We start from the raw sequence: 27,726 nt of genomic DNA, 5'->3' as shown, positions 1-27,726 counted from the left end.
AATCTTTTAGAAGAGGTCTGAACTATTTGGTGTCATCTCTTAAAGGGCCCGGTTTCTCCAAAACTGATGGACACTTTTGAAACAAAATGCTACAAAAATAGTTTTTTGGGGGAAGAATTTTCCACAGTGGATAATTGGGCATTAGTGCCCTAAAGTTAATATTTACAACAGCGGTACAGTGTAGGCTATGTGGCAATGACGTAAAATAAATAAATCAAGTTGATGAAGGAATACGTCATGCAGATTCTTAGGTCTGTTGCAAAGAGGGATGACCTACATATTTTCTATTATTCTTCCTCTCACACTCCTCTCTCTCCTAAAACCTCTGCTCTCAGCAGCTGCACAAACATCCAGAGCCCTCAGAGACAAGCTACATCAGACACACACAGTGTTTACTTTGTTGAAAGAAAGAAAGAAAGAAAGAAAGAAAGAGAAGAACTCTGACAATGGACCCTACAATGTCACATGCTGCCCTCTTGCGTTCATGTTTGAGTATGCATTAAAGACACCTGAGGTTCCGCCCCGTGGTGTGACGGGATTTGGAGTCAGAATGGATTCACTACTTCCTGCTTTGACGAGGAAGACCAAGAAATTTCGGCTGATAACTAAAAAGTTGTTTGTCCAGCAAAGCACAACACCTCGGAGAGAGAGAAGTGGACACGGACTCAAAGTAAGTGGATATTTCTGAGATTTCGTTCGTTGGCTCCTGAAACAAAAACACTCGAGCTCGTTTTGAACCAGAAACAGCGAAGTTTTGTCAATGGAACAATCGCTGCTGTTGTAAGGTGAACTCGTTTTGTCATTTAAACACATGGAATAAGACTCTAAAAACAGCTTTATTAATACTTTATTTATTATTATTATGGATGTCTGGTAATCTGTGAAAAATATAACAATGTAGCCTAAAAATGTTAACATTAGAGTTGCTGTAAAGCAGTTAAACTGTCAGTCAGGATTGATGACCCGCATCTGGCTGGTCCAAAAATAGAATTCACACAATTATTAGCTAGCGCCACGTATGTAAGTAGGCGAGCCAATCAATCAATACATTCCTGATACATGCACTCACCTCACACCTTTGAGACAGAATAAAGCTGCCTTCAGGCATATAGCCTAACATAACATTTCAAACAGTGATAACACAGAAAAGTTCAGAGTTGCTGCGGTATTGACGATATAGGCTAAATCAGAATAAATCCATGTGTTAATATTTAGGCTACCATTAAATCAGTTAGATGGCCCATTTTGGATTTTCATGAGATTTTTACAAACGTGTTATGTTATTCTTTTATTTATGAAGTATAGCCTACCACAGATTTGTTTCTAATTAGCAAAAATGTAGCATAGCACAACATGCAGTAGGCCTAGTATCACAATATGATGATAGGCTACATTGAAGATTTTATTCATATCAGCCACCAGTGCTTTCTACAAAAATGGAGACACTGCAGAAAAACACATCTCATATAAAGGAACCTGCTGAACTTCCCAGAGTAAACTTCCACTTCCTCATCAGCTAATCTGGAGCTGGATTTAGGGATGTATTCTCGGGCTGAACAGTTCCTCTCTGTCCTTAAAGGGTAACGATAACGCAGCTATTTAGACTGAACTGGATCTCTCAGTCTAGACAATGCAGCCTTGGAACGGCATGAATTCTCAGACTGAATCGTAGCTCCTGTTTACCTCTGAGAGTCCTCACATTTGTCACATGGACACAATGGACTTGGCCCTCGTGATGCCATAAGGTCCCACAGTGGGGACATTCCTGCACACACAAAGAGTTGGGGTGCCAGATAGATAGATAGATAGATAGATAGATAGATAGATAGATAGATAGATAGATAGATAGATAGATAGATAGATAGATAGATAGATAGATAGATAGAATGTGGCTTTGAATCCCTCCTCTTTCGTTTTTATAATCCTGTTAGACATTTCTTTGTTTTTCTTCCCCAGATGTCCATGATGGAGCGTGGGGGAGTCCGCCCGATTACATCCGTGGCGTGGACTTCCAACACCAGCACCTGCCCCAAAGACTTCACCATGGTAAGAACAGAGATGTAGATTAACAAGTGATATCAATTATCTATACATAGTTCAATGGTGTCAACACACCAAAGCGTTCATGCTTTTAGTAACTGATAAGATGAAATATCCACTCTGACATGTAGCCAGAGCGGTTCCAACAAGGCTGGTATGTCCTTAGCCTCAGCTAGTATGCAAACAGCTGTATTTTGCTTGTAACACATTAATTTGTACATTTGACATCTGCTCCTCCAGATTAAAATGAAAGGAAGATGAGATTTTTAAATCTACAGTAAAAATCTCACAATGAAAGCAAAAAGGGGAAACACATGTATCTATTATTTCAGTGTTTTGAAATATAGACATAGGACGGTCACAAATATACTGTGTGTCATCAGGACCCAGTAATAAGACTCTATTGCATTCTTTGAGTCAGATGTTAGACAGACTGAGTGTTGAGCTCGACCTCTGGGAAACAGATGTTATTGAAAAGTGCTGTTGACTGACTGTAAATGTCCCGTCTCCGGATGTAAAAGTCTTATTGTATATCAGTGAGTGAAAATGCTCAGCCTCAGCCACGGCCTCATTCTTAGGATCAAACTGACTGCAGGTAAATGGGAGTGGTGCCTGAAGGAAAGTAGTTAAAGCTATGGTCTACGATTTGGAGCATTGGTAATTATTATTAACATCGTTTATACAGTGATTATGGTCCTGTGGTCCGATATACACAATATAAATAGCAAAAAGAACCAAAAAAATCCATTCAGTCTATCAGCCGTGGGCCTGCATAGAAATTGACCAATGGGCGCCGCGCGCCCCGTCCGGCTCCCACTGGCTCGTACCCTCCATCCAATCCCCTCGTCTCTCCTGCTCCTCCTCGACCCGCCTCGTCCCCACCCCCTCCGCTTAGAAACTACAAGTAGTTTGTAACCGCTCTGAGCTGCTCAGACACAGACACATGAACCCACCAATTCAGCCCCTGCTGCCCCCCACCCCCGGTCGGTCTGCCGAAAAAAAGCCCCACTAGGATTCAGAGAAGCACATACAGAAGCACAGAATGTGTTGCTGCCCTTATTACCGGTACCGGTGTCGCGTCGAGTCTCCCTGATCCTCTCCCCGACACACAGCTGCTTCCAGCCGCAGCCTGACCGGGGTGCAGAGATGGCAAAAGTACCCAGATTCTTTACTTGAGTAGAAGTAAAAGTACCTGTGTAAAAAACGACTTAAGTAAAAGTGAAAGTACTGATCCAAATATCCACTCAAGTAAAAGTAAAAAGTACAGGCTTTGAAATTTACTCAAAAGTATTATTAAAAGTAAAAAGTATTTCTATTACACGATTCACTGCAAAACAAATAACCACATGATAATTTATCTTGAATCCATTTCATCAATGTTATTGTTTGAACAAACATTGTTCACATAGCCTAAGTTTACCTGCCGGACACAAGATGTATCCTAATCTACTTCACTATGGTCAGTTGTAGGCATTTGTATTGTACACTTCAGGTTTACACATCACACTTATGAACATTACATTTTGGACCAGGATTGGCTCGTATACTATAATCAACTTTTTTAATATCACATCAGGCAACAATTGTTTCTCACTGTACAGGTGGTGTGAATGGCACACCTAGGGACTACATATGAAAATAACTACGCTTCATTAGGCTATCTGGTTAAAAAAAAATACACCCCCCCCCCCCCCGTGCGCTCAGTGGATTGAGACACTTTAGGAGGGTTATTATTTATGGTCCTCTTCCACTAGCGCGACTTGGCTCGACATGTCTCTATTCGTTTTTGGGGGGGGCTTTTCCACTAGTAGGCTACTCAAGCGCGACGTCCAACACGAGAATCAAACCTGCTAATTTTAAAAACCCAGCGGCAGCAGCGGCCACTGATCTGTACTGAGACTGTTGTTGTTCTGTCACCTGAGTTCACTGACTGCTGTGTGAGTGAGTTTGGAGCTGATGAGAGGAGAGAAAAAAGAGAACGAGCCACCCCGGCGGCGTGATATGACGACCCCGACCCCCCTGAGGAGGAACTATGAAGACTCAGCTCAAGTCGAGCTGTAATTTTATTTTGCCGCGGAAACCCTGATAAAAAAAAGTAACGAGCCTTTTGGGGAAATGTAAGGAGTAGAAAGTACCGATATTTGCGTTAAAAATTTACTGAGTAAAAGTAAAAAGTTGTCCGAAAAATAAATACTTCTAAAAGTACAAAGTACCTGACAATTCTACTTAAGTACAGTAACGAAGTATTTGTACTTCGTTACTTGCCTTCACTGCCGGGGTGCTCTGCACCCTGCACACCGCGGCCCTGCTGAGCTCCTGGTCTTCCTCCTCTCCCTGTCACACAGCCGCTTCCAGCCGCAGGCAGCCGCAGCCTGACCAGTCTCTCTGCACTGCGGCGCCGCGGAGCTCCAGGCCCCGGTCTTCCTGCTCCTCTTCCCCAGACACAGCACCCTGTGGCCGGTCACCCAGCGCGAGGAGTCTCCCTGTAGCATGAGGCTGTGCTAATGGTTGCTAATGGCGGCGCTGCTCGTACCAGCGGTCGCCGTTGCCGGGGACGGCGACGACGGTACTGGTACCGCCTCGTTACCGGCAGCTGGTGCACAGCGGTGGCGCCAGCCCCGATGCCGCCGCTGTGCACCAGCTGCCGGTAACGAGGCGGTATTAGTGGGCTAGCGCCGAGCACAGCCTCATGCTACAGGGAGACTCTTCGCGCTGGGTGACCCAGGACAGGGTGCTGTGTCTAGGGAAGAGGAGCAGGAAGAGTCGGGGCCTGGAGCTCCGCGGCGCCGCGGTGCAGAGAGACCCAGGCTGCAGCAGCGGTGCTGAGTTTATGTTGAACAGGTAATCTTTGGTTTTATTGTGGAAGTTGTGACTGTGAACATGACATTTTACTCTGCATTCAAAGCCGCGTTTGGTTTCTGCAGGCAGCAGGCTTGTTGCTTGCTCCGCTCTGCTCTGTGAGGGGAGGGGGGGGAGGCGTGTCGCGAGGAGGTCCCGAGGGGCGGGCCATACGAGCTCAGAGGGGAGGGGCGGGGGTGTGTGAGAGGTGCTTTTTTCAAATTTTTCTCATCCTCTTTCAAAATGTAGACCATAGCTTTAAATTAAAGCAGATATCAGTGGAATGTTTTTGTTAATATAAGTCCTAAATAGTCCTATTTTCCGTCAGCAATCACTTACATGAAGTATTTCAGCCTAAACACGAGTCTCTCCGTCACTCTGCTCTGCTGTAACCCGAGGAGAAAATTTTCCTTGTGGGATACAAGTGTTATCCAATGAGGGGAGAGAACGGCATGAAGGGCTGTGTGTGCAGCCAAGGGATGCGCGTGAATGTGGTGACGTAGCACTAGGACCAATTGATGCCTGACAAGGGCGGGGGCTGCTAACTCATGGTGCGTTCAAGGAAACTCGTACTTTGTGTTTTTCCTTCCTGTGAAGTCATACCAGTTCGATCTGGTACGAGTTCACGGGTCGGAAGTTACGAGTGGCCGTTATAGGGAACTTTCACAGACAACAGGACGGTAAAAACACGAGCTACGGGTTACCTGGAACGCTACCAAGTCGTAGTTGTGACTTGAAGCTGTAACTTACGGTTTCAAAAGCCTGCCTTGAACACAGCATTAGCCGAAACGGCCGTGCCGCTGTTATCTGCTTTAATGTACAAGTGTGACTTTGTGACTTTACCAGTCCAAGTGTTTACACACCACTGACATAAACAGCTCTCTGAATGCATCAACTTGTTAATTGGCTACTTTTACTTTAATGAGGAATGCTGCTGATGTTATCCTCTCTCTCTCCCCTGCAGATCAGCATCACAGAGGACGGTGCAGCGGCAAACTTCACTCGCAGCTTTGTTGCAATGAGGTCTGGGTATTACCTCTGTTACAGCAAGGTAACAGTGATGAGGAGCCCCGCCCACTTGGAAACTGCTGAATCACATGCAAAACAAATCATACAGTGGAGAAAATATTTGATCCCCTGCTGATTGTTGCCCTTATTTCACTCGATCAAATATAAATTAATTTATATCCTTTATATGATGATATTATTTCTGGATTTTTTTTTGTTGATATTCTGTCTCTCTCTGTTAAAATGAACTTACCAGAAAAACTATAGATGTCAATTTCTTTGTCGGGGAGCAAATTTACAAAATCAGCAGGTGATCAAATACTTATTTCTCCCACTGTATAATGATTACTTGGGCAAAGTTTGAGATTTGCGAGTTACGATTTTAGTTGAAATGGTAATACTTGACTTTCATTATCATTGGCAAATATTTTTAAGATGATGATGCTGTGACTTTTGCTTGGGCTGGTACCAAACAAGCATGTTCCCCTTACATATGGGAAATTTATCGACCATGTGCAGCACCACAATGTTTCACTCGTGTTTTACCTTTGCTGTACATGGGATGTGGTTATTTCACTTGACCATGTTGAGATTTCAATGATATTTCCACTAATCGTGCAGCCCTGCTCTTTACTACTGTAATGATATTATCTTAGTTCTACCTCAGGGCAACATGTATGTTTCCCACCAGCTCTTGCACTTGTCCTTTAGGTCTTCATACATGGACTGTGTCTCTGTCTCTTTAAAGGACCTGACAGGTGGTATGGTAGTGTCAGATATTCAGATAATTTCAGACAAGGACTCTATTCCTCATGGTTACTGCTACATAGCAGAGCACCTTGAAGCCAGTGAGTACACACACACACACACACAGCTGTACACACACACATTCCTAAAATTTGATGCAGATTTTATGTGTGGCTTTTACTCACAGTTTTTCTCTTTTTGTGTGTGTGTCTGCAGAGTCCACCGTTTCAAAGAAGAAGCGGGTGTGTGTGCGCGTCGTCCCGGTCGGCAGTGTGGACTCAGCCGTGTTGGACATCAAGCTGACAGCCAGAAGCAAAATGATGTTGCAGCATTACACATATGTGGGGTTGGTAACACTCACACACACAGACTTTCACATTTTGTTTATTTCCTTTGAACTATCCATCCACTACCTAACTATACAGACTTAAACATGTCATTAAATGCCCCTTTTCCCTCAGAGACGTCCATGGTTACGTGCTATGGTGCAGAAAGGGACTTTTTACCAGCCCCGTACCCCAAGCCAAACCTCGCAGTATGAGCTTAGACGTCCAGAAACTCTCACTGGATCCAAAGCTTCCTCTACCACTGAGACCCAGGTATAGTACTTTATTTTAACATTGAATATACAGAGAAGTTCTCCAAGACTCTTTCATAATCTGCAGAAGGAGAGCTTTTACTTTGTAGAGCTCTTCTTCTATAGACATGTTAGAGGTGAAACGTAACTTCACAGCAGGTCCCCCTTATTTAAGAATATAGGTCAAAATAAGAAAAATGTCACTGTTTCCACAGCAACCCTCCTCCACTGCCACATACTAAACTGAGTCAGAGACGCCACAGCCTCAGTTCCAAGGACGAAATGGACAAACCTGTTGACAGCAGTTTCCAAGCAATCACAGGTTCTGCCAGTCTCCTTTCAAACGCAAAAACATTATTATTATTATTGATGTATCACAAAATCCCTCACCTGCGACCTGCTTTCACTCTCTGCAGCTCTAGATGGAGTTCCTTTTTCTCTGCACCCGAAATATGATGCCCAGGCAAACGGGATGGTGCGTAAAACATTACCCCTCTTGATTTATCTCTCATCTCTCCTCGTAACCATCAAATGATGTACTGTTTGTCATAACTCCCTCGTAGACTCGTCAGCTGAACTCCCCATTGAGCAACATCCGTATAAAGTCTCTCCAAGACATTGAAAATGAGGTAGGGACCTATGATCTAAATCTATCAGTTTTTAATCGAAAAGTAAGTGTGCCACTTTTCAACAAAGAATATACTCACTTGGTTTTGTTTTCATTTTTATTCAAGTATAACTACATGTTTACTGTGGAGGAATCTGCTGCCAAGAGAACCAGACCATCACTGCCAGCAGGAGGCGCCTCGTCAGCTCAGTGACATTTGCACATAGTCAAATTGTGCTTTACTCTGTCCAGAGAGTTTTATTTTAGGATGACACATCTCAAGTCACGGTACAGATGAAGGATGATCATACCTACATTTAGGTTTATAGTTTGAAGCTTGAAAGGGCTTTGGGTGTAAAGAATTTGTCATAGCAGAGTCAATCAAAAGGTCATTAAAGGGCACTTCCTTTCCTCACGAGACAGACAATCACAGATGGTTTGGCTGTTCGGGTGCTACTCCATGTTTTACCCTTAAATTCCTTTTGTTTTTTTGTTGTTGTTTTTTACCAAGAATTACCATCTTCAGACATTCCATGTTTCTGTTTCCTAAAGGAAAAACCTGTTTGAATTATATTGTCTTAATGTGTCTGTGGCTGCTCACTTTGTGTAGGAATGCAGCCGTTAAAGATGTTAAGAGGGTTAAAGATGTAAAAGATCTATGAATCTGTTGAATATTCGCTGCGTGGGGCTTCTCATCTGCAGCACCGAACCCATTATCATCATCTGTGCTTCCAAAATGTAGAATAACTGTTATAAAATGAAGATGCACTTACTGTTTGTTTAAGATGCCTTCCACTCACTATCTGTCACTTATTAACAATTTCTCAAGCAGCACTATAATAGTCAGTCTGTGTTGTTCTCAGCAGACACACATACAGTATGTATCTAATTGTAGGATATAGTGAATTTCTTGTGTGATGCAGAGCCTATTATCAGGTTTGCATTTTTCCAAAAAGAATAATATATCCTGTTTTAAGGTGGAAGGATGGAGGTTATATATTTTGTTCTTTGTGCTTGTTATACTAAAACAAGATACGTTTGGTAAAAGGGGATATAATCTGTTTTTTCAACTGTTTGGTGGAATAAGGACCAAATATTTATCTGTCTTATTGTACTATAATATTTTTTGTTGTTCATATGACCGTGTAGCCGTGTAACTTTTCTTGCATGGGGAAAAATAAAAATTGAAGAAATAGTACTACACTGGACACAGAGAATTCATTGAAATAGTCAATAAATGGCTGCCATACATTGTAGAATTTCTTAGTACAGCCTTGAGGGGAGTATCTCTATTTCTCCAGCTTTAAAGGACAATTCCAGGCGAATTCAACTCTGGGGTGTATTTTCATATCATTTTAGGTCTAAAAGAATGAATCTGAAGATTTTCAGTTTAATCGCTCCTGTTTTACGGTAGTTGCATCTGTCCCCGCGTCCCCACGGCAGCAATGAATGGGAGTGGATGTAAGTTCCGCTGTTTAGGCTGTTTCCAGCCCTCAAAGCCGCAATTTTTTTCCACAGACAGCGTCAGATGGCTACTCAAACATGCACCGAGAAGTTTATTTACTTCAAGCAAGCCGGCATGTTTGTAAAACTAGATCTAATTCAAAGTCTCCCGGAGTCTCGCGCGAGCCCGAAGTTGCAGTGCTGGTGTATTCAGGCGCAGTCGGAGCTACCGCTTGTGTCATAAACACAGGAATATCAACTCTTTACTTGCTTGAAGTGTACATTTTTTTCCACAGACAGCGTCAGGTGGCTACTCAAACATGCGCCGAGAAGTTTTTTTTACTTGAAGCAAGTAAAGAGTTGATATTCCTGTGTTTATGACACAAACGGTAGCTTTCCCACTGCATGTGAACACACCGCGCTCGGCAACTGGGTCTCGCGCGAGACTCCGGGAGACTTTGAATTAGATCTAGTTTTACAAACATGCCGGCTTGCTTGAAGTAAATAAACTTCTCGGTGCATGTTTGAGTCGCCATCTGACGCTGTCTGTGGAAAAACAGCGGAACTTACATCCACTCCCATTCATTGCTGCCGTGGGGACGCGGGGACAGATACAACTACCGCAAAACAGGAGCAATTAAACTGAAAATCTTCAGATTCATTCTTTTAGACCTAAAATGATATGAAAATACACCCCAGAGTTGAATTCGCCTGGAATTGTCCTTTAAGTACTTCCTCAAGCCAGTGTTTATGTGTTGGAGCATTAGGGCTTTTCCAATTAACAAGAATTAATTTCCTGGCAAGAAGTGTGACAAAAGCAACCATACTTGCTTGATTTGCTGAGAGTGTGACCAAATATTGCCATAATTGAATTGGGGCTGATCCTTTTCTTAGAAACATAGGAGATGTCATCAATCAGAATCAGAATCAGCTTTATTGGCCAGTATGTTTACACACACAGGAATTTGTTTTGTAACTTTTGTCTCATACAAAGATAGATAGCCAGAAGGAGCTCAACCCTGGGCACGACCGACATGCACTAGGTAAAGGGAAGAGCAACAGTATAGTATGGAAAAGTCTCAGAGATGCAAGGGAGGTAACTAAAGTTCTGGATGTGTCTATCTGCAGGAAGAAGCAGTTGCTGTAGGTTGCAAGCAGAGACTTTAGATAGTAGTTGTGTTTGCACAAGTGCTGGCAGCTTGAAAAGGCTGTAGGTGAACATTTGGATTACAGCTGTCCAACAGTCGGTGGAGGAAACAGAAGGCGGAGCTGCCACTGCAGGATTCTGGAGATGGCTGGAGGTCCAGACTGAAGCTGACACAACCTGCAGGTGGAGCCAGCAAATGATAGCCTCTGGCAGCCAACATGTGAAATGTGTGAGCAAAAACAAAAGCACAGGGTTCATATTTTTCTGCAGTTTAAACACTAACATGCGTTTCATCTAGTCAAAAACATGTTGGTCAAACAAAGTTCAAAGTGCTAAGTTTTGACCTCTCAATGCACCTCAGAAGTTGAGACCGTTTTACAGGTGTCACGAGAAAATTTCCTCTGAAAATAATCTCTTAAAGAAACACGGCCAAATTAATTCAACCCAATGTTTTTCTCAAATTCCAATATTTCAATCTGTCAAGATAATTCCTTTACTCAGTATGGCCTCCATGTGGACTTTCTACTCCTTCAGGATGTGGTAACAATCCTCTACCACAAGAGGTCGCAGTAGCACCAATCTGTCACTGTAGTAAAACAACACAAGCTGATTACAACCATAGGCTCAACTGACTGACTCCATCCCTGTACAGACTATTGATATTAACAATGACACACACTCTAGCATTGGGGATAAGTTTTCAGGTTAAGCATCTTGCCCAAGGATAGTTTGATATGTGGACTGGAGGAGCCAGGGATCTAACCACTTCTCACACATAGTCTTAATAGAAATGATAATAACATAACAATTTATGGCTGTATGTAGTCTACTCAAAGAGGAATGTGCTGAATTTTCCACCATGGATGGAATGCAAATCATATACTTTTTAGGAAATTCAAATCAGACATAGACCAGTTCTTAGAAGTAGAATGGGATCACTTTATTTCACATTTAGCTGTGTTAATTAAGTAAGTCATTTTGCATCGACAAAAGTTATAAATGGATTAGTAGGTAAACTTGTTAGTTTTTTTGGTTGAACAAGTTGTAATGAGATGGAGGTACAGAACAAAGACGTCCAGTGAGTTTGAGTGCTGAGTTATGGAGCCAGTGTCTTTTCACAGATCCAGCGGTTTGGTTCCTCGCATCCTCTGTCATTCCATCTTTTATCACCGCCATACAAGGAAAACAATTTTAACAATGGTGTCACTTCTGCACAGTCTTCTTCTTTGTTTCCATGGCCTTTATTATTAGGCTCACCCCCTGCCCAGTAGCTGAAACCCATAAACAAAAATGTATTTCTCTTAGAAAGATCAATCCAAGAAACATTAATGTGTTGAGTTGTTGAGTTGTACTGTTCAAATGTAATGTATTAAAGACTTTCTTTTCTCACAAGAAAATGTTAGTCTTTTATGCTTAGAGACTGAAAACTGTGTTCACCTTGTTGTCAGTGGAGTCCCATCAACCCATTTCCATGTCCCCTCCCTCTCTGCATCAGTGAGTCCAATCCATGCAGATCTGGTCAATTGTCTTGTGAACTCCTTTTTTATACAGAGAAAATAAAACATCAATATAATGTATCACTCATCAATATGCTTTTAACACACATATACATATACCTGTTCTTGTCTGCTGTTGATGATCATCAGATGTGCACCTTTTTCAACACAGTCACTTCTACTTTCATTCCAGGACTTCTCAGTCAAAGAAATGTAATAGAGACTATCGCCAAAACGCTTTTCTTATTAGGCATGAGAGGGCAGTTTGTAATGTTGAAAAAAGAGGACGCAGCAACAGCTACTGGTTGAACTGTTGCAAAGTGCTGTGCTGTTAATAATCATGTTTTTTGTGTGTTTTTCCAACACAGCCAGCAGAAGCCTTATCCAGCCTTATCCATTCAGAGAAACACACTCTGCTTGGTACCTCCACTGTTAAAAAAAACAACAACGTTCCACTGTTATTTTGATTATAGATAATAACTGATTTCAGTCTCATACCCACCTAGGGTTCTAACTATTTAAGACTTATATTAACACAAACATTCCGTATACTTCTGCTGTAATTATTCAGTTTCTGCAACAACATAATTCATCATTATATCATTATAATCGTTATTATAGATAATAAATGATTTCAGTCTCATACCCACCTAGGGTTCTCAGTGTCCTCGTCAGCTGGTCTCTCTCTGCAGTCAGGGAGTTTAGCTGTGAAACTGTTGATTTAGGAGAACAGGTTACCATTATTTTCAGGCAGTCAGGCAGTTGAGGAAGGACACATTCAAGATCTGTGTACTCTGTCATCACACTTACCAGTGGTGTTCATCCTCCTCTCCACAGCTCCTTTCTCATCACTCAGGATATTACATCTGGTCTCAGTATCTGAAACAGAGGCTTTCATGAATCCATCATCATATCAGCTGCATTGTTGGTTTCCTCTTGATGCTCTCTACATGGAACTCTCAACTCTTCTCAAAAAGATTACATTCATACAATAAAAACAATTGTTTTTGAATCTATTTTGGATCCAGTCCATTCGTGTTGTAGCAGTATCATCTTTATTACCAGAGTTGATCCTCTTCAGCTGGTTTCTCTCTGCAGTCAGGGAATTGAGCTGTGAAACTGTTGATTTAGGAGAAGAGATAACTTTTTTTTTTTTTTTTAAAGGGACAACGAGAAGTTTTGGAAAAGCGAAGTGTTTTCACACTACATTTATGAGCCTCCGCACGCACCGTGAAATTCTTTGACCGGCACAAGACAGACTCATGTTTTCATTCACCAATAAGTAAAGTCAGAGTTTCGAAAACGATCAGATACCGCCGTAGTTCCGACCACAAACGGTGATTCAGCTGCGTTATTCTCATGACTCGCCACGAAACCGAAAGTAAAGAAACGTTGGTCGGCTCGACCAGCATTTCCGCCACCACTAATAATAACAAAATAACGATAGAGACAAAACGATATATTTATCGAAAATGGGCCCATTAACAAGTGTGGGTAACGTAGATTCATCCACATTAACATGAGACTTTTTTTATAACAAAATAGAAACTCCTCGTTGTCCCTTTATCCTTACAGTTATATCATCAACAGTTTACTTAAACACTTTGGGCCCTAGTTTCTTAGACCAGGTGAAGTCTAACATCAGCGCAGCTTCGCCACGCCAACGGGGTGTGGCCCAGGTCCATTTCGCAAGATTGGTGGGCCACGCAGTCAGATTTAGACCAGCGCAATCCCTCCCCTCGTCCCTCCCACCGGCGCAAACGGCAAAGGGGGAGGAGAGAGGGCGGGAGGGAGACAGGAGGAGGAGAAGTGGGATTAACACAGCTGATTCGGATCTTCACCAATCAAAGGAGCTCCTCTCCTCACCTTTAACTGCGCCGCGGGTGATGCGCACTGCAAGTTTGTCATTTTATACTTTGACATGGACGGAGGAGACAGCGACGCCAGAGGCCGAACCTCTCCCAGGAGGAAACAGCTGTTTTGGTCCGGAGGTCCGAGCTCAGAGTGACCAATAATGAGTTTACTAATATACTTAACCAGGATTGATCTGATACACTGAGAACCGGTGCTCAGTGTAAGAAACAACAACTAATAACTAATAAACTAATAAAGAAACTCACATTTATTCAAACCCTGTGTAAGCAAGATGAGAGGTGTAGGCTACACTAATCACAACATAAACAAACACCATGCGGAATGAAATCAGCGTAAAGGACGCTCTCTCTCTCTCTCTCTCTCTCTCTCTCTCTCTCTCTGTCCTCCTCTCTCTCTCTCTCTCTGTCCGTCTCTTTTTTTCTCTTTTTTTTCTGTGATAGAGATGCTGAGTATACTGTAGTAGGCTATATACTGACTATCTGATACCGAGGCTGTTGTGGTGGACTAAGAGAGATGAAGATCTGTGTTTTGTTTTTCATTACGGCTGCGTGATGCGGTCGCTCGCGCTAATGAATTAATAAGTAGCTAAATAAATAAATAAAGCGATCATCACAAGGGCAGAGTGGTATCTCAACACGGCAGCGACATGCAGTCATCCACCCTCAGTCCTGCTTGGGACATCCACAGCTGCTTTTCAGTGCCAGTTTGTCCCTGCTGTGTTAATTCAGGTGGAGTTTCCTTTACGCACCGACAGCCTTTGATCTCTGCTTTGATCTGACGTCAGATGTGACGGGACAATCTATATAGATATAAATTCACGTGTTGATTCCGTTAGTTGCATTAAATAGTGGTTATTGTGGATATTTATTGCATTGAAATGTGCCTGGTACTGTGGAGATCTATGGCAAGCCGTTTGAGCATTTATTCCATATCCTTGATATCAGGTTTCAGTGTCATTCACTAGTTTGACAACTATCAGCACTAGTTGGATACCTGGCCACACTAGTTAGACATTTTGTCCAACTAGTTGAACAAAGAGTCTTACTAGTCACTCTTTTTCAGCAACTAGTGACACTTTTGTCAAGCTAGTAACAACATAAGCCTTACTAGTGAAGCCAGAAGCCACACTAGTGGCACCAAAATACAAACTATACAGCATTTTGACAGACTTGTGGCCCTCTGGGCTCAACTAGCAATGCTCAAAGTCTTACTAGTGAACTAGTGAGCTGCAAAAGTGCTGACTAGCTAACTAGTAGCGACAATTCACCTCACTAGTTTGCTAGTAAGCTCAAGTTATTTACACAAGTTACACTTGTAAGAGCCAAAATCATCACTAGTGTGACTAGATAGCGATTTGCCCCTTACTAGTTAAACTAGGAAAAGTCTCCTTGACCATACTAGTTAACTAGTGGGGCTTAAAATGTTTACTAGTTGAACTAGAGGAAGCTGAAATGCTCACTAGTTCAACTAGTAACACCTTATTGAGCTCACTAGTTAACTAGTGGGGCTTAAATGTTTACTAGTTGAAATAGTGATGCTGACATGCGCACTAGTCACACTATCTTTTTGACCTCACTAGTTAACTAGCAAAGCTAGACTCATTCCTAGTTGAACTAGTGGAAGCAAAAATGTCAACTAGTCACACTAGACCAAATGCAAATGAGGAGGCGGGTATAAAGTTAAATTGAGGCTTCCTATTTGTTCTCCAGTTCAAAATAAAAGATACCTGCGAATCAGGACTCAGAATTTTGTTATTACTCCACCCACTACTTATTACTATTCAACATGTTGACCTGAGGAATGCAACTAGTTAACTAGTGGCATCATGCTTCATCTTACATGTTAACTTGTCAAGGCAAAACTGTGACTAGTCAAATAGCTGAGGTCTCGTTAGAGCCAACTAGTGATGCTAAAAATGCTTACTAGGTGACTAGTAGAATCCAAAATGTTTTCTAGTTACACAAGTAGAAGACAATTTGGCCTTACTAGTTAACTAGTGAAGTTCAAAACCTGCCACTAGTCAACTAGTAAGACCCAAATTGGCCACTAGTAACACTAGTTGTTGTCTTTTTGACGTTACTAGTCAACTAGTTACACATGTTCTCTTACTAGTTAACAAGTTAGATCCAAAAAGATTCACTAGTTGACTAGTGACACTCTTTCCGTGGCTCACTAGTTAACTAGGCGATGCTATTTGTTGTCACTAGTCAGATTCTGCACTGAGCATGTAAAGACTTTGACCAAACCTGTTGTAAGTTTGTCTTACATGTAAAGCTATTCTTTGAACTAGTAAGGACTTGCTCAGCACTATTGGGCAACTGTGCACAGCAAGTGAGACATTTCTTTTGCATGTAGGACTTTTTGTTGCACTAGTTGACATCTTCACCAAACAAGTAGATATCCTCATCTTACTAGTACAACAAAGCTGCTTAGTAGTTAACATTAGCACGTCACTAGTTAACTAGTGAATGCTGCTACTGACATACATGTTAAACAAGTGGTATTTTATCACAGTACTAGTTGTACTAGTAGGATGAACTTGATGACTAGTAAGCAGCTTTGTTGTACTAGTAAGATGAGGATATCTACTTGTTTGGTGAAGATGTCAACTAGTGCAACAAAAAGTCCTACATGCAAAAGAAATGTCTCACTTGCTGTGCACAGTTGCCCAATAGTGCTGAGCAAGTCCTTACTAGTTCAAAGAATAGCTTTACATGTAAGACAAACTTACAACAGGTTTGGTCAAAGTCTTTACATGCTCAGTGCAGAATCTGACTAGTGACAACAAATAGCATCGCCTAGTTAACTAGTGAGCCACGGAAAGAGTGTCACTAGTCAACTAGTGAATCTTTTTGGATCTAACTTGTTAACTAGTAAGAGAACATGTGTAACTAGTTGACTAGTAACGTCAAAAAGACAACAACTAGTGTTACTAGTGGCCAATTTGGGTCTTACTAGTCGACTAGTGGCAGGTTTTGAAACTCACTAGTTGACAAGTTAGGAAAAAAACACATACTAGTATAACTAGTACACATTATGTCTCTTACAAGTTAACTGGAGGAACTTCTTGAACCCTACTAGTTTGCAGGTGAAGTTAAAAATGTTGTCATGACTCTTACTTGTAGTTGGTGCCCATCACTAGTTAACATGCTAGATGAGACACACAGCCAGTAGAGTTGCAAGTGCCACTTAGAAGGCAACATGTTCCACTAGTAAACAGCATGCAAATGAATGGGCGGGATAAAGATTTTTATTGGTCAGTGTTCAAATGAGTGCTGAAAAGCCTTAAAGTGACAGCTCTGGATATTGACTTTGAGCGGCAGCGGTTGCAGGAGATGTTTTTTTTTATTATTATAAAATGCAATTGCAATGCAATTAATTTAGAGGGCATGCTGTAAATGTAGTGCACATGAAAATCAAACAGATCTCTAACAGTTTGATTTAAAATAAATAAATTACACATCAAAAAAGAAAAACATTAATATGCAGCTGATATCATTTAACATACCATGAGTATTTATTAAACTGGTACTATTAGGTTTCTTCAGTTACTGTGCACTGCATATGGTCTGTTTTCAATCATGATAAACTTCAAAGTCATAGCGATAGTGGAGATTAAAAAATAAATCCAAGCAGGTGTTGCACTATGAGAACATTGACAGCCGCGAGCGATCACTTCAATCCTGACAAGAAGTCACACAAAGAAACACGAGTCGAGAGAATACAGTCAGTTTTCAAAATAAATCAATTTTCAAAATACATTTTGGAGAAATTAAGCCTCGAAGTTGTCTTGTTTTGGTTTGTTTTGAACCAGAAAAGCTCTAATACTATTGTAACATCACTTTGGCCCATAAATTCAGACAATGGTAGGCTACAATTAACCTCAGGACCACCCAGACTACTTCCTCAGTCATTATTAAGCAAATTTCTGGTATCATTTTGGAGAGATTATGCCTCAAAGTTGCATTTTTACATTTTTCTAAACAAAAAACTGTAAAATTCAATGTAAAATAACTTTGGTCCATAAGTTCATAATGGTTTATGCTAGTAGCACTAGTGACACTAGTAGTACTACTGCAACTGGTAAACTAGTGTCACTAGCGCTACTAGTGGCACTAGTGACACTAGTAGAACTACTGCAACTGGTAAACTAGTGTCACTAGCGCTACTAGTGACACTAGTAGAACTACTGCAACTGGTAAACTAGTGTCACTAGCGCTACTAGTGACACTAGTAGGACTATTGCAACTGGTAAACTAGTGTCACTAGCGCTACTAGTGACACTAGTAGAACTACTGCAACTGGTAAACTAGTGTCACTAGCGCTACTAGTGACACTAGTGACACTAGTAGAACTATTGCAACTGGTAAACTAGTGTCACTAGCGCTACTAGTGGCACTAGTGACACTAGTAGAACTACTGCAACTGGTAAACTAGTGTCACTAGCGCTACTAGTGACACTAGTGACACTAGTAGAACTATTGCAACTGGTAAACTAGTGTCACTAGCGCTACTAGTGGCACTAGTGACACTAGTAGAACTACTGCAACTGGTAAACTAGTGTCACTAGCGCTACTAGTGGCACTAGTGACACTAGTAGAACTACTGCAACTGGTAAACTAGTGTCACTAGCGCTACTAGTGACACTAGTAGAACTACTGCAACTGGTAAACTAGTGTCACTAGCGCTACTAGTGACACTAGTAGGACTATTGCAACTGGTAAACTAGTGTCACTAGCGCTACTAGTGGCACTAGTGACACTAGTAGAACTATTGCAACTGGTAAACTAGTGTCACTAGCGCTACTAGTGACACTAGTAGAACTACTGCAACTGGTAAACTAGTGTCACTAGCGCTACTAGTGACACTAGTAGAACTATTGCAACTGGTAAACTAGTGTCACTAGCGCTACTAGTGACACTAGTAGAACTACTGCAACTGGTAAACTAGTGTCACTAGCGCTACTAGTGACACTAGTAGAACTATTGCAACTGGTAAACTAGTGTCACTAGCGCTACTAGTGGCACTAGTGACACTAGTAGAACTATTGCAACTGGTAAACTAGTGTCACTAGCGCTACTAGTGACACTAGTAGAACTACTGCAACTGGTAAACTAGTGTCACTAGCGCTACTAGTGACACTAGTAGAACTATTGCAACTGGTAAACTAGTGTCACTAGCGCTACTAGTGGCACTAGTGACACTAGTAGTGGCACTAGTGACACTAGTAGAACTACTGCAACTGGTAAACTAGTTTTTTTAATTTTTTTAATTTTGCCTTTATTTAACCAGGTCGGTCCCATTGAGACACAATGGCCTCTTTTTCAAGGGAAGCCTGGCCAAGACAGCAGCAGAAAAGTTACTACACATACATGACACAGAAATCACACAACACACAGATAAAATACAATACAAGATAAAAGCAACGGGACTAAAAGTTCGGATTCACATTAAAACAAGAACAAGTGCGATATGAAGCTGCTCCAATTTCTCGTTTAGTGTCACTAGCGCTACTAGTGACACTAGTAGAACTAGTAACAGTAGTCTAGCAGTTGCAAGTGTTACTAGTGCCACTAGTAGCACTAGTAACAGTAGTCTAGCAGATGCAAGTGTTACTAGTGCCACTAGTAGCACTAGTAACACTAGTCTACTAGTTGCAAATGTTACTAGTGCCACTAGTAGCACTAGTAACAGTAGTCTAGCAGTTGCAAGTGTTAGTAGTGCCACTAGTAGCACTAGTAACAGTAGTCTAGCAGTTGCAAGTGTTACTAGTGCCACTAGTAGCACTAGTAACAGTAGTCTAGCAGTTGCAAGTGTTACTAGTGCCACTAGTAGCACTAGTAACAGTAGTTTAGCAGTTGCAAGTGTTACTAGTGCCACTAGTAGCACTAGTAACAGTAGTCTAGCAGTTGCAAGTGTTACTAGTGCCACTAGTAGCACTAGTAACAGTAGTCTAGCAGTTGCAAGTGTTACTAGTGCCACTAGTAGCACTAGTAACAGTAGTCTAGCAGTTGCAAGTGTTACTAGTGCCACTAGTAGCACTAGAGACACTAGTTTACTAGTTGCAAATGTTACTAGTGCCACTAGTAGCACTAGTAACACTAGTTTACTAGTTGCAAATGTTACTAGTGCCACTAGTAGCACTAGTAACAGTAGTTTAGCAGTTGCAAGTGTTACTAGTGCCACTAGTAGCACTAGTAACAGTAGTCTAGCAGTTGCAAGTGTTACTAGTGCCACTAGTAGCACTAGTAACAGTAGTTTAGCAGTTGCAAGTGTTACTAGTGCCACTAGTAGCACTAGTAACAGTAGTCTAGCAGTTGCAAGTGTTACTAGTGCCACTAGTAGCACTAGTAACAGTAGTCTAGCAGTTGCAAGTGTTACTAGTGCCACTAGTAGCACTAGTAACAGTAGTCTAGCAGTTGCAAGTGTTACTAGTGCCACTAGTAGCACTAGTAACAGTAGTCTAGCAGTTTCAAGTGTTACTAGTGCCACTAGTAGCACTAGTAACAGTAGTTTAGCAGTTGCAAGTGTTACTAGTGCCACTAATAGCACTAGTAACAGTAGTCTAGCAGTTGCAAGTGTTATTAGTGCCACTAGTAGCACTAGTAACACTAGTTTACTAGTTGCAGTTGCAAGTGTTACTAGTGCCACTAGTAGCACTAGAGACACTAGTTTACTAGTTGCAAATGTTACTCGTGCCACTAGTAGCACTAGTAACACTAGTTTACTAGTTGCAAATGTTACTAGTGCCACTAGTAGCACTAGTAACAGTAGTTTAGCAGTTGCAAGTGTTACTAGTGCCACTAGTAGCACTAGTAACAGTAGTCTAGCAGTTGCAAGTGTTACTAGTGCCACTAGTAGCACTAGTAACAGTAGTCTAGCAGTTGCAAGTGTTACTAGTGCCACTAGTAGCACTAGTAACAGTAGTCTAGCAGTTGCAAGTGTTACTAGTGCCACTAGTAGCACTAGTAACACTAGTTTACTAGTTGCAAATGTTACTAGTGCCACTAGTAGCACTAGTAACAGTAGTTTAGCAGTTGCAAGTGTTACTAGTGCCACTAGTAGCACTAGTAACAGTAGTCTAGCAGTTTCAAGTGTTACTAGTGCCACTAGTAGCACTAGTAACAGTAGTTTAGCAGTTGCAAGTGTTACTAGTGCCACTAGTAGAACTAGTAACAGTAGTCTAGCAGTTGCAAGTGTTACTAGTGCCACTAGTAGCACTAGTAACACTAGTTTACTAGTTGCAAATGTTACTAGTGCCACTAGTAGCACTAGTAACAGTAGTTTAGCAGTTGCAAGTGTTACTAGTGCCACTAGTAGCACTAGTAACAGTAGTCTAGCAGTTGCAAGTGTTACTAGTGCCACTAGTAGCACTAGTAACAGTAGTCTAGCAGTTGCAAGTGTTACTAGTGCCACTAGTAGCACTAGTAACACTAGTTTACTAGTTGCAAATGTTACTAGTGCCACTAGTAGCACTAGTAACAGTAGTTTAGCAGTTGCAAGTGTTACTAGTGCCACTAGTAGCACTAGTAACAGTAGTCTAGCAGTTTCAAGTGTTACTAGTGCCACTAGTAGCACTAGTAACAGTAGTTTAGCAGTTGCAAGTGTTACTAGTGCCACTAGTAGCACTAGTAACAGTAGTCTAGCAGTTGCAAGTGTTACTAGTGCCACTAGTAGCACTAGTAACACTAGTTTACTAGTTGCAAATGTTACTAGTGCCACTAGTAGCACTAGTAACATTAGTTTAGCAGTTGCAAGTGTTACTAGTGCCACTAGTAGCACTAGTAACAGTAGTCTAGCAGTTGCAAGTGTTACTAGTGCCACTAGTAGCACTAGTAACAGTAGTCTAGCAGTTGCAAGTGTTACTAGTGCCACTAGTAGCACTAGAGACACTAGTTTACTAGTTGCAAATGTTACTAGTGCCACTAGTAGCACTAGTAACAGTAGTTTAGCAGTTGCAAGTGTTACTAGTGCCACTAGTAGCACTAGTAACAGTAGTTTAGCAGTTGCAAGTGTTACTAGTGCCACTAGTAGCACTAGTAACAGTAGTCTAGCAGTTGCAAGTGTTACTAGTGCCACTAGTAGCACTAGTAACACTAGTTTACTAGTTGCAAGTGTTACTAGTGCCACTAGTAGCACTAGTAACAGTAGTTTAGCAGTTGCAAGTGTTACTAGTGCCACTAGTAGCACTAGTAACAGTAGTCTAGCAGTTTCAAGTGTTACTAGTGCCACTAGTAGCACTAGTAACAGTAGTTTAGCAGTTGCAAGTGTTACTAGTGCCACTAGTAGCACTAGTAACAGTAGTCTAGCAGTTGCAAGTGTTACTAGTGCCACTAGTAGCACTAGTAACACTAGTTTACTAGTTGCAGTTGCAAGTGTTACTAGTGCCACTAGTAGCACTAGAGACACTAGTTTACTAGTTGCAAATGTTACTCGTGCCACTAGTAGCACTAGTAACACTAGTTTACTAGTTGCAAATGTTACTAGTGCCACTAGTAGCACTAGTAACAGTAGTTTAGCAGTTGCAAGTGTTACTAGTGCCACTAGTAGCACTAGTAACATTAGTCTAGCAGTTGCAAGTGTTACTAGTGCCACTAGTAGCACTAGTAACAGTAGTCTAGCAGTTGCAAGTGTTACTAGTGCCACTAGTAGCACTAGTAACAGTAGTCTAGCAGTTGCAAGTGTTACTAGTGCCACTAGTAGCACTAGTAACACTAGTTTACTAGTTGCAAATGTTACTAGTGCCACTAGTAGCACTAGTAACAGTAGTTTAGCAGTTGCAAGTGTTACTAGTGCCACTAGTAGCACTAGTAACAGTAGTCTAGCAGTTTCAAGTGTTACTAGTGCCACTAGTAGCACTAGTAACAGTAGTTTAGCAGTTGCAAGTGTTACTAGTGCCACTAGTAGCACTAGTAACAGTAGTCTAGCAGTTGCAAGTGTTACTAGTGCCACTAGTAGCACTAGTAACACTAGTTTACTAGTTGCAAATGTTACTAGTGCCACTAGTAGCACTAGTAACAGTAGTTTAGCAGTTGCAAGTGTTACTAGTGCCACTAGTAGCACTAGTAACAGTAGTCTAGCAGTTGCAAGTGTTACTAGTGCCACTAGTAGCACTAGAGACACTAGTTTACTAGTTGCAAATGTTACTAGTGCCACTAGTAGCACTAGTAACACTAGTTTACTAGTTGCAAATGTTACTAATGCCACTAGTAGCACTAGTAACAGTAGTTTAGCAGTTGCAAGTGTTACTAGTGCCACTAGTAGCACTAGTAACAGTAGTCTAGCAGTTGCAAGTGTTACTAGTGCCACTAGTAGCACTAGTAACAGTAGTTTAGCAGTTGCAAGTGTTACTAGTGCCACTAGTAGCACTAGTAACAGTAGTCTAGCAGTTGCAAGTGTTACTAGTGCCACTAGTAGCACTAGTAACACTAGTTTACTAGTTGCAAATGTTACTAGTGCCACTAGTAGCACTAGTAACACTAGTTTACTAGTTGCAAGTGTTACTAGTGCCACTAGTAGCACTAGTAACAGTAGTCTAGCAGTTGCAAGTGTTACTAGTGCCACTAGTAGCACTAGTAACACTAGTTTACCTGGCTTTTTTCAAAACTCCAACTAAAATATCAGATTAGTCTACCACTTTCCCTTGGTCAATTGAGGTCCGGTAAAACATATGATGGTCTTTCAACTCTTCTCTAGCCATATGTATCATGATGTCATGTTTTTGTGCACAAAGTCACATGATCATGCCTTTTAACCAACATGTCACAAGAAACGGAACGGTAGCTATATGGCCATATGAAATGGAAAAGAAATGCTCCAGCAAACTATAAGCAAACAAATCAATGTCAGCACTGTTCAAAGGCAGACATGCCTTTTTTCATGATAGTTGGAAAAAATGACACTATTTATTTAATTATTTTTACATTTTTTGATTGAAAGCCGTTTTTCAACATTTTTTATGACAGATAGCAGCCCCTTACTAAAATAGGCCATGAAAGGGTTTGATAATAAAAATATTGATGCAATTACACATCATTCATTGGAAGACACCTAACCCTACGTAACAGAGAAAAAAAACTATTATACCTGTTTTTAATTTGACATGGTGTGATGTTAAAAATTGCGGCTAAAAACTGGAGCAGGAGATATGCAACAGGACCAGAGGATTAAAAGTTCCTCAGGCTTTAAAGGGTTAAGCTCCCCTAGGTGGCATTCATGTTGGAGAACCAGTAAGATTCAACCATTTATAATCATATTCCGCCCCCTAATTACCATTTGGTGTTACTAGTGTGACTAGTTGACATTTTTGCTTCCACTAGTTCAACTAGAAATAAGTCTAGCTCTGCTAGTTAACTAGTGAGGTCAAAAGATGTGTTATATGTGTGACTAGTGCGCATGTCAGTGTCACTAGTTCAACTAGTAAACATTTAAGCCCCACTAGTTAACTAGTGAGCTCAATAAGGTGTTACTAGTTGAACTAGTGAGCATTTCAGCTTCCTCTAGTTCAACTAGTAAACATTTTAAGCCCCACTAGTTAACTAGTATGGCCAAGGAGACTTTTCCTAGTTTAACTAGTAAGGGGCAAATCGCTATCTAGTCACACTAGTGATGATTTTGGCTCTTACAAGTGTAACTTGTGTAAATAACTTGAGCTTACTAGCAAACTAGTGAGGTGAATTGTCGCTACTAGTTAGCTAGTCAGCACTTTTGCAGCTCACTAGTTCACTAGTAAGACTTTGAGCATTGCTAGTTGAGCCCAGAGGGCCACAAGTCTGTCAAAATGCTGTATAGTTTGTATTTTGGTGCCACTAGTGTGGCTTCTGGCTTCACTAGTAAGGCTTATGTTGTTACTAGCTTGACAAAAGTGTCACTAGTTGCTGAAAAAGAGTGACTAGTAAGACTCTTTGTTCAACTAGTTGGACAAAATGTCTAACTAGTGTGGCCAGGTATCCAACTAGTGCTGATAGTAGTCAAACTAGTGAATGACACTGAAGCCTGATATCAAGGATATGGAATAAATGCTCAAACGGCTTGCCATAGAGATCTGCCTGTGAGGTCTTGGTGACGTGTGTGCACTGCAGGTCAGTCAGCCAAACTTCCACTGCACCTGCTGCGCTCCGCCCTGCGCTGAGAGTAGACCTGGTTGGAGGTGGCGAGCTTTCAGCGCAACCTCGGCGGGACATTTTCGCACAAAACTTCCACTGCACCAAGCTGAATCTGTGACGCCTCCCCCTGCTGCGCGGCCACGCCTATCTCAGCCAGTGGCGTCATTTCAGTTTTAGACAAGGTATGGCAAGGACCCACCCCTCACGGGGGGGTCCGAAAATTTGTGCGCATTGTAAATTGAAATGCAGCAATCTGGTGTGATTTGAGAGCAAAATCACGAAGCTTTCTGAATTATCACTATCAATGCTATGGATTGGATGATACTCACAATACCCCACACAAGGGTTCACAATCAAACTTATTTATCTTTTGAAAATAAATCATTAGTGGGGTCTGAAAAAGTCAAACAGAGCTCTCGTAGTTGATGTAACAGTGTGATAAATAATTTCCCAGGACAACTCAAGCTTTTCCAGGACCTTTGACACTTTTTCTCAATTTCCATGTGTTTTCCATGACTGGATAACCATTTTCCAGGTTTTCGAGGATGCGTGGGAAGTATTAACAAGTATTTTCTTGTTAAAATCCATTTGTAAATAATCTCTGGAGACAAATGAATAGGCTATTTGAAGTTTATCCACTCCGTAAAAGGTGTCTGTATCCTTGCCATTTCTTTTGTGTCAACAAATTATTGCCAACATGAGTTTATTCACTGCTAATCTACAGTACATGTTTCTACAGTAAGAACAGCAAAGTTTAACAGCAAAATCAGAATAAATTTAATCTGGGAACAAATTAAAATTTTCACAACAACTAAATTGAATGAGTGATTCCTCCTGTTGCTGCTGTGATTCACTACATTCAGGTAGCCTAATGTTAGAGAGGGGCTTGCTTGGGACTTGTTTGTCTCAATTAGAAGTTTTTGTGATTTGTGACAAGATAAACAGCCTCCACACTCCACAGACAGCTGTCATTAGCCTGTTCTTAACAAGATGACTGCAGCAGCTTCACAGTGTTTCTCAAATAAGAGCTTTCATTTTACTGTCTAAGTAGCTAGTGTTAGCCAAACAAGCACTGAAATATGACTCATATTTATGCATGTGGAATAAGTGGTAAACTAAGTTGTTAGCAGGCACCACTGGGAAGTCATGTTGATGGCTTTATAACTCACAAAGGTTTTAGTCGCTCCACATTCACGTCTACAGCACATGGAGTTATACAGTCATATGAGTTACACCTATGATGCAGCGGCGTGCACTCGTACACGCGCTTTCACAGACACAGCGCACGGCGCGGGGCAGCCCCGCCCCTCAGCGAGAGACAGAGAGAGAGGAGCAAGAGCAGCATGGTGTTCAGTGAGAAAGAGGCAACACTATCGCGAGTCGGTCAGAGAGATACAACAGGACACAGTACGCCGTCCCGGTACGCAGTAAAAAGTCCCGGTACGCCAGAGGTTATGTGCCAGTACTCCGAACATTTTCTACCAAAGTCAAGGTATGGCGAGTGCCATACACCGCCATACCCAAATGACGCCACTGATCTCAGCGCAGCGCGATCTGCCAATCTGACTTTGCGCTAGGCTGCGCTGGTCGAAACTTGCATTAGACCGGCTGCGTTACCTTGCGCCACCTGCGCTGCGCCAAGAAACTAGGGCCCTTTAACTTTCCATTAGGATATTTATGTATTCATTCCATCAGTATTTATTCAGTTCTGCAACAACATATTTTTCATTTTTGAGGTGGATAGAACCTAGCTATTCATTAAAATATTTAACTGAGATCTTTCCAAATAACACAATGAGGCTTGCAGGTTCATACTCACCCAAGGTTCCCAGCTTCCTCTCCAGACCTGGGGCCTCATTTATCAAAGAGGGTGTAAAACTGCTACTAAAGTTTTGCGTACGGCGAAAAGACGAAAATGGCGTACACCCGAAATATTTACACCTTTTTCAGATCAATCAAACTGTGCGTATGCACAACTCTCCGCAATAAATCACACCGGACCCAAGAATGGTGCACACGTGAACACACCTCTTACTCCACCCCCGGAACGCCTATATACAACTATATATGGTCAGCACGTGCATATTTAATTAGCCATGTGCGCTCTGTGGAGCGGCAACAAAGTGACAACAAAGTGACAACGGAGACAACGGGCGGAGGGCGGGGGAAAGAAGCGGAACTTCTCCGCTTCTCCGAAAGCAGATACACGGGCAATAAATCAGTCAGAAAAATGATCTTGCATTTTAATAAGCTACAATAAAAACCAAAACCTCCCAAATCTCAACAAACAGGAGCAGAAAGAAGAATAATCTTATGTAATCATCTGCCCCTTTATCACAGAAAATCTTTTTTTTTTTTTTTTACACCTAGATGTTAAAACAATAAGCAGGGTTTCCACGATAGTTACCATTACTTTGAACGGTTACGTTGTCTCAGTCTTTATTCTCTCGTCAGCTCCAAACTCACGTGCACCTCGTTAACTCAGGTGACAGAATAATAACAGTCTCAGTAGCTGCAGATCAGTGTGCGCTGCTGCCGGTGTGTTTTTAAACTTGGCGAGTTTGATCCTTGTCGGACGTCACACTAGAGTGTGTAAAAGCAAAAAAGCAAAATCCTCAATCCGCTCTGTTTATCAATTAACATAAAGCCTAGTGTTATTATAGAGCGGGTTGGATTGCCAGCATCAACGGTCCACCACTACCACAATTCCTTCAAAGAAATCCTACTGTCTCTTCTAAATGTACTCCGCTCCTCTGTCCCTCTCACACTGCAGTTCTCTGACTCAGCAACGGTGTCGCCAATTCCTCCTGTTCCTCAAAAAAGACGTAAATCACGGTACGCCA

At 41.6% G+C, this 27,726-nt stretch overlaps 1 protein-coding gene and 1 long non-coding RNA gene across 2 annotated transcripts in view; one reads left to right on the top strand and one right to left on the bottom strand.

The window, feature by feature from the left end:
• The first annotated feature begins 537 nt into the window (after window positions 1–537).
• mvb12a (multivesicular body subunit 12A) lies at window positions 538–9,020 on the top strand. The gene is made up of 10 exons (XM_085799780.1): window positions 538–670; window positions 1,957–2,046; window positions 5,843–5,929; window positions 6,635–6,734; window positions 6,850–6,979; window positions 7,095–7,232; window positions 7,426–7,532; window positions 7,627–7,685; window positions 7,774–7,839; window positions 7,945–9,020. Exons 1-10 carry the CDS (start codon window positions 551–553, stop codon window positions 8,029–8,031), a joined length of 984 nt encoding a protein of 327 aa, XP_085655906.1. The 5' UTR covers window positions 538–550; the 3' UTR covers window positions 8,032–9,020.
• Window positions 9,021–12,552: 3,532 nt separating this feature from the next.
• Window positions 12,553–27,726, bottom strand: part of LOC146991277 (uncharacterized) — a 55,442-nt gene continuing 40,268 nt past the window's right edge. Inside the window, exons 4-6 of the long non-coding RNA XR_015037769.1 lie at window positions 12,966–13,022; window positions 12,714–12,782; window positions 12,553–12,616 (exon numbers count right to left, since the gene is read on the bottom strand). This is a non-coding gene — a long non-coding RNA (uncharacterized LOC146991277). The remainder of the gene's footprint in view (window positions 12,617–12,713; window positions 12,783–12,965; window positions 13,023–27,726) is intronic.

Source organism: Trachurus japonicus, chromosome 1 (assembly GCF_045865225.1).
Source record: "Trachurus japonicus isolate A0001 chromosome 1, Traja_1.0".
NCBI classification, from domain to species: Eukaryota; Metazoa; Chordata; class Actinopteri; order Carangiformes; family Carangidae; genus Trachurus; species Trachurus japonicus.
This window is presented reverse-complemented; position numbering and strand designations above follow the sequence as displayed.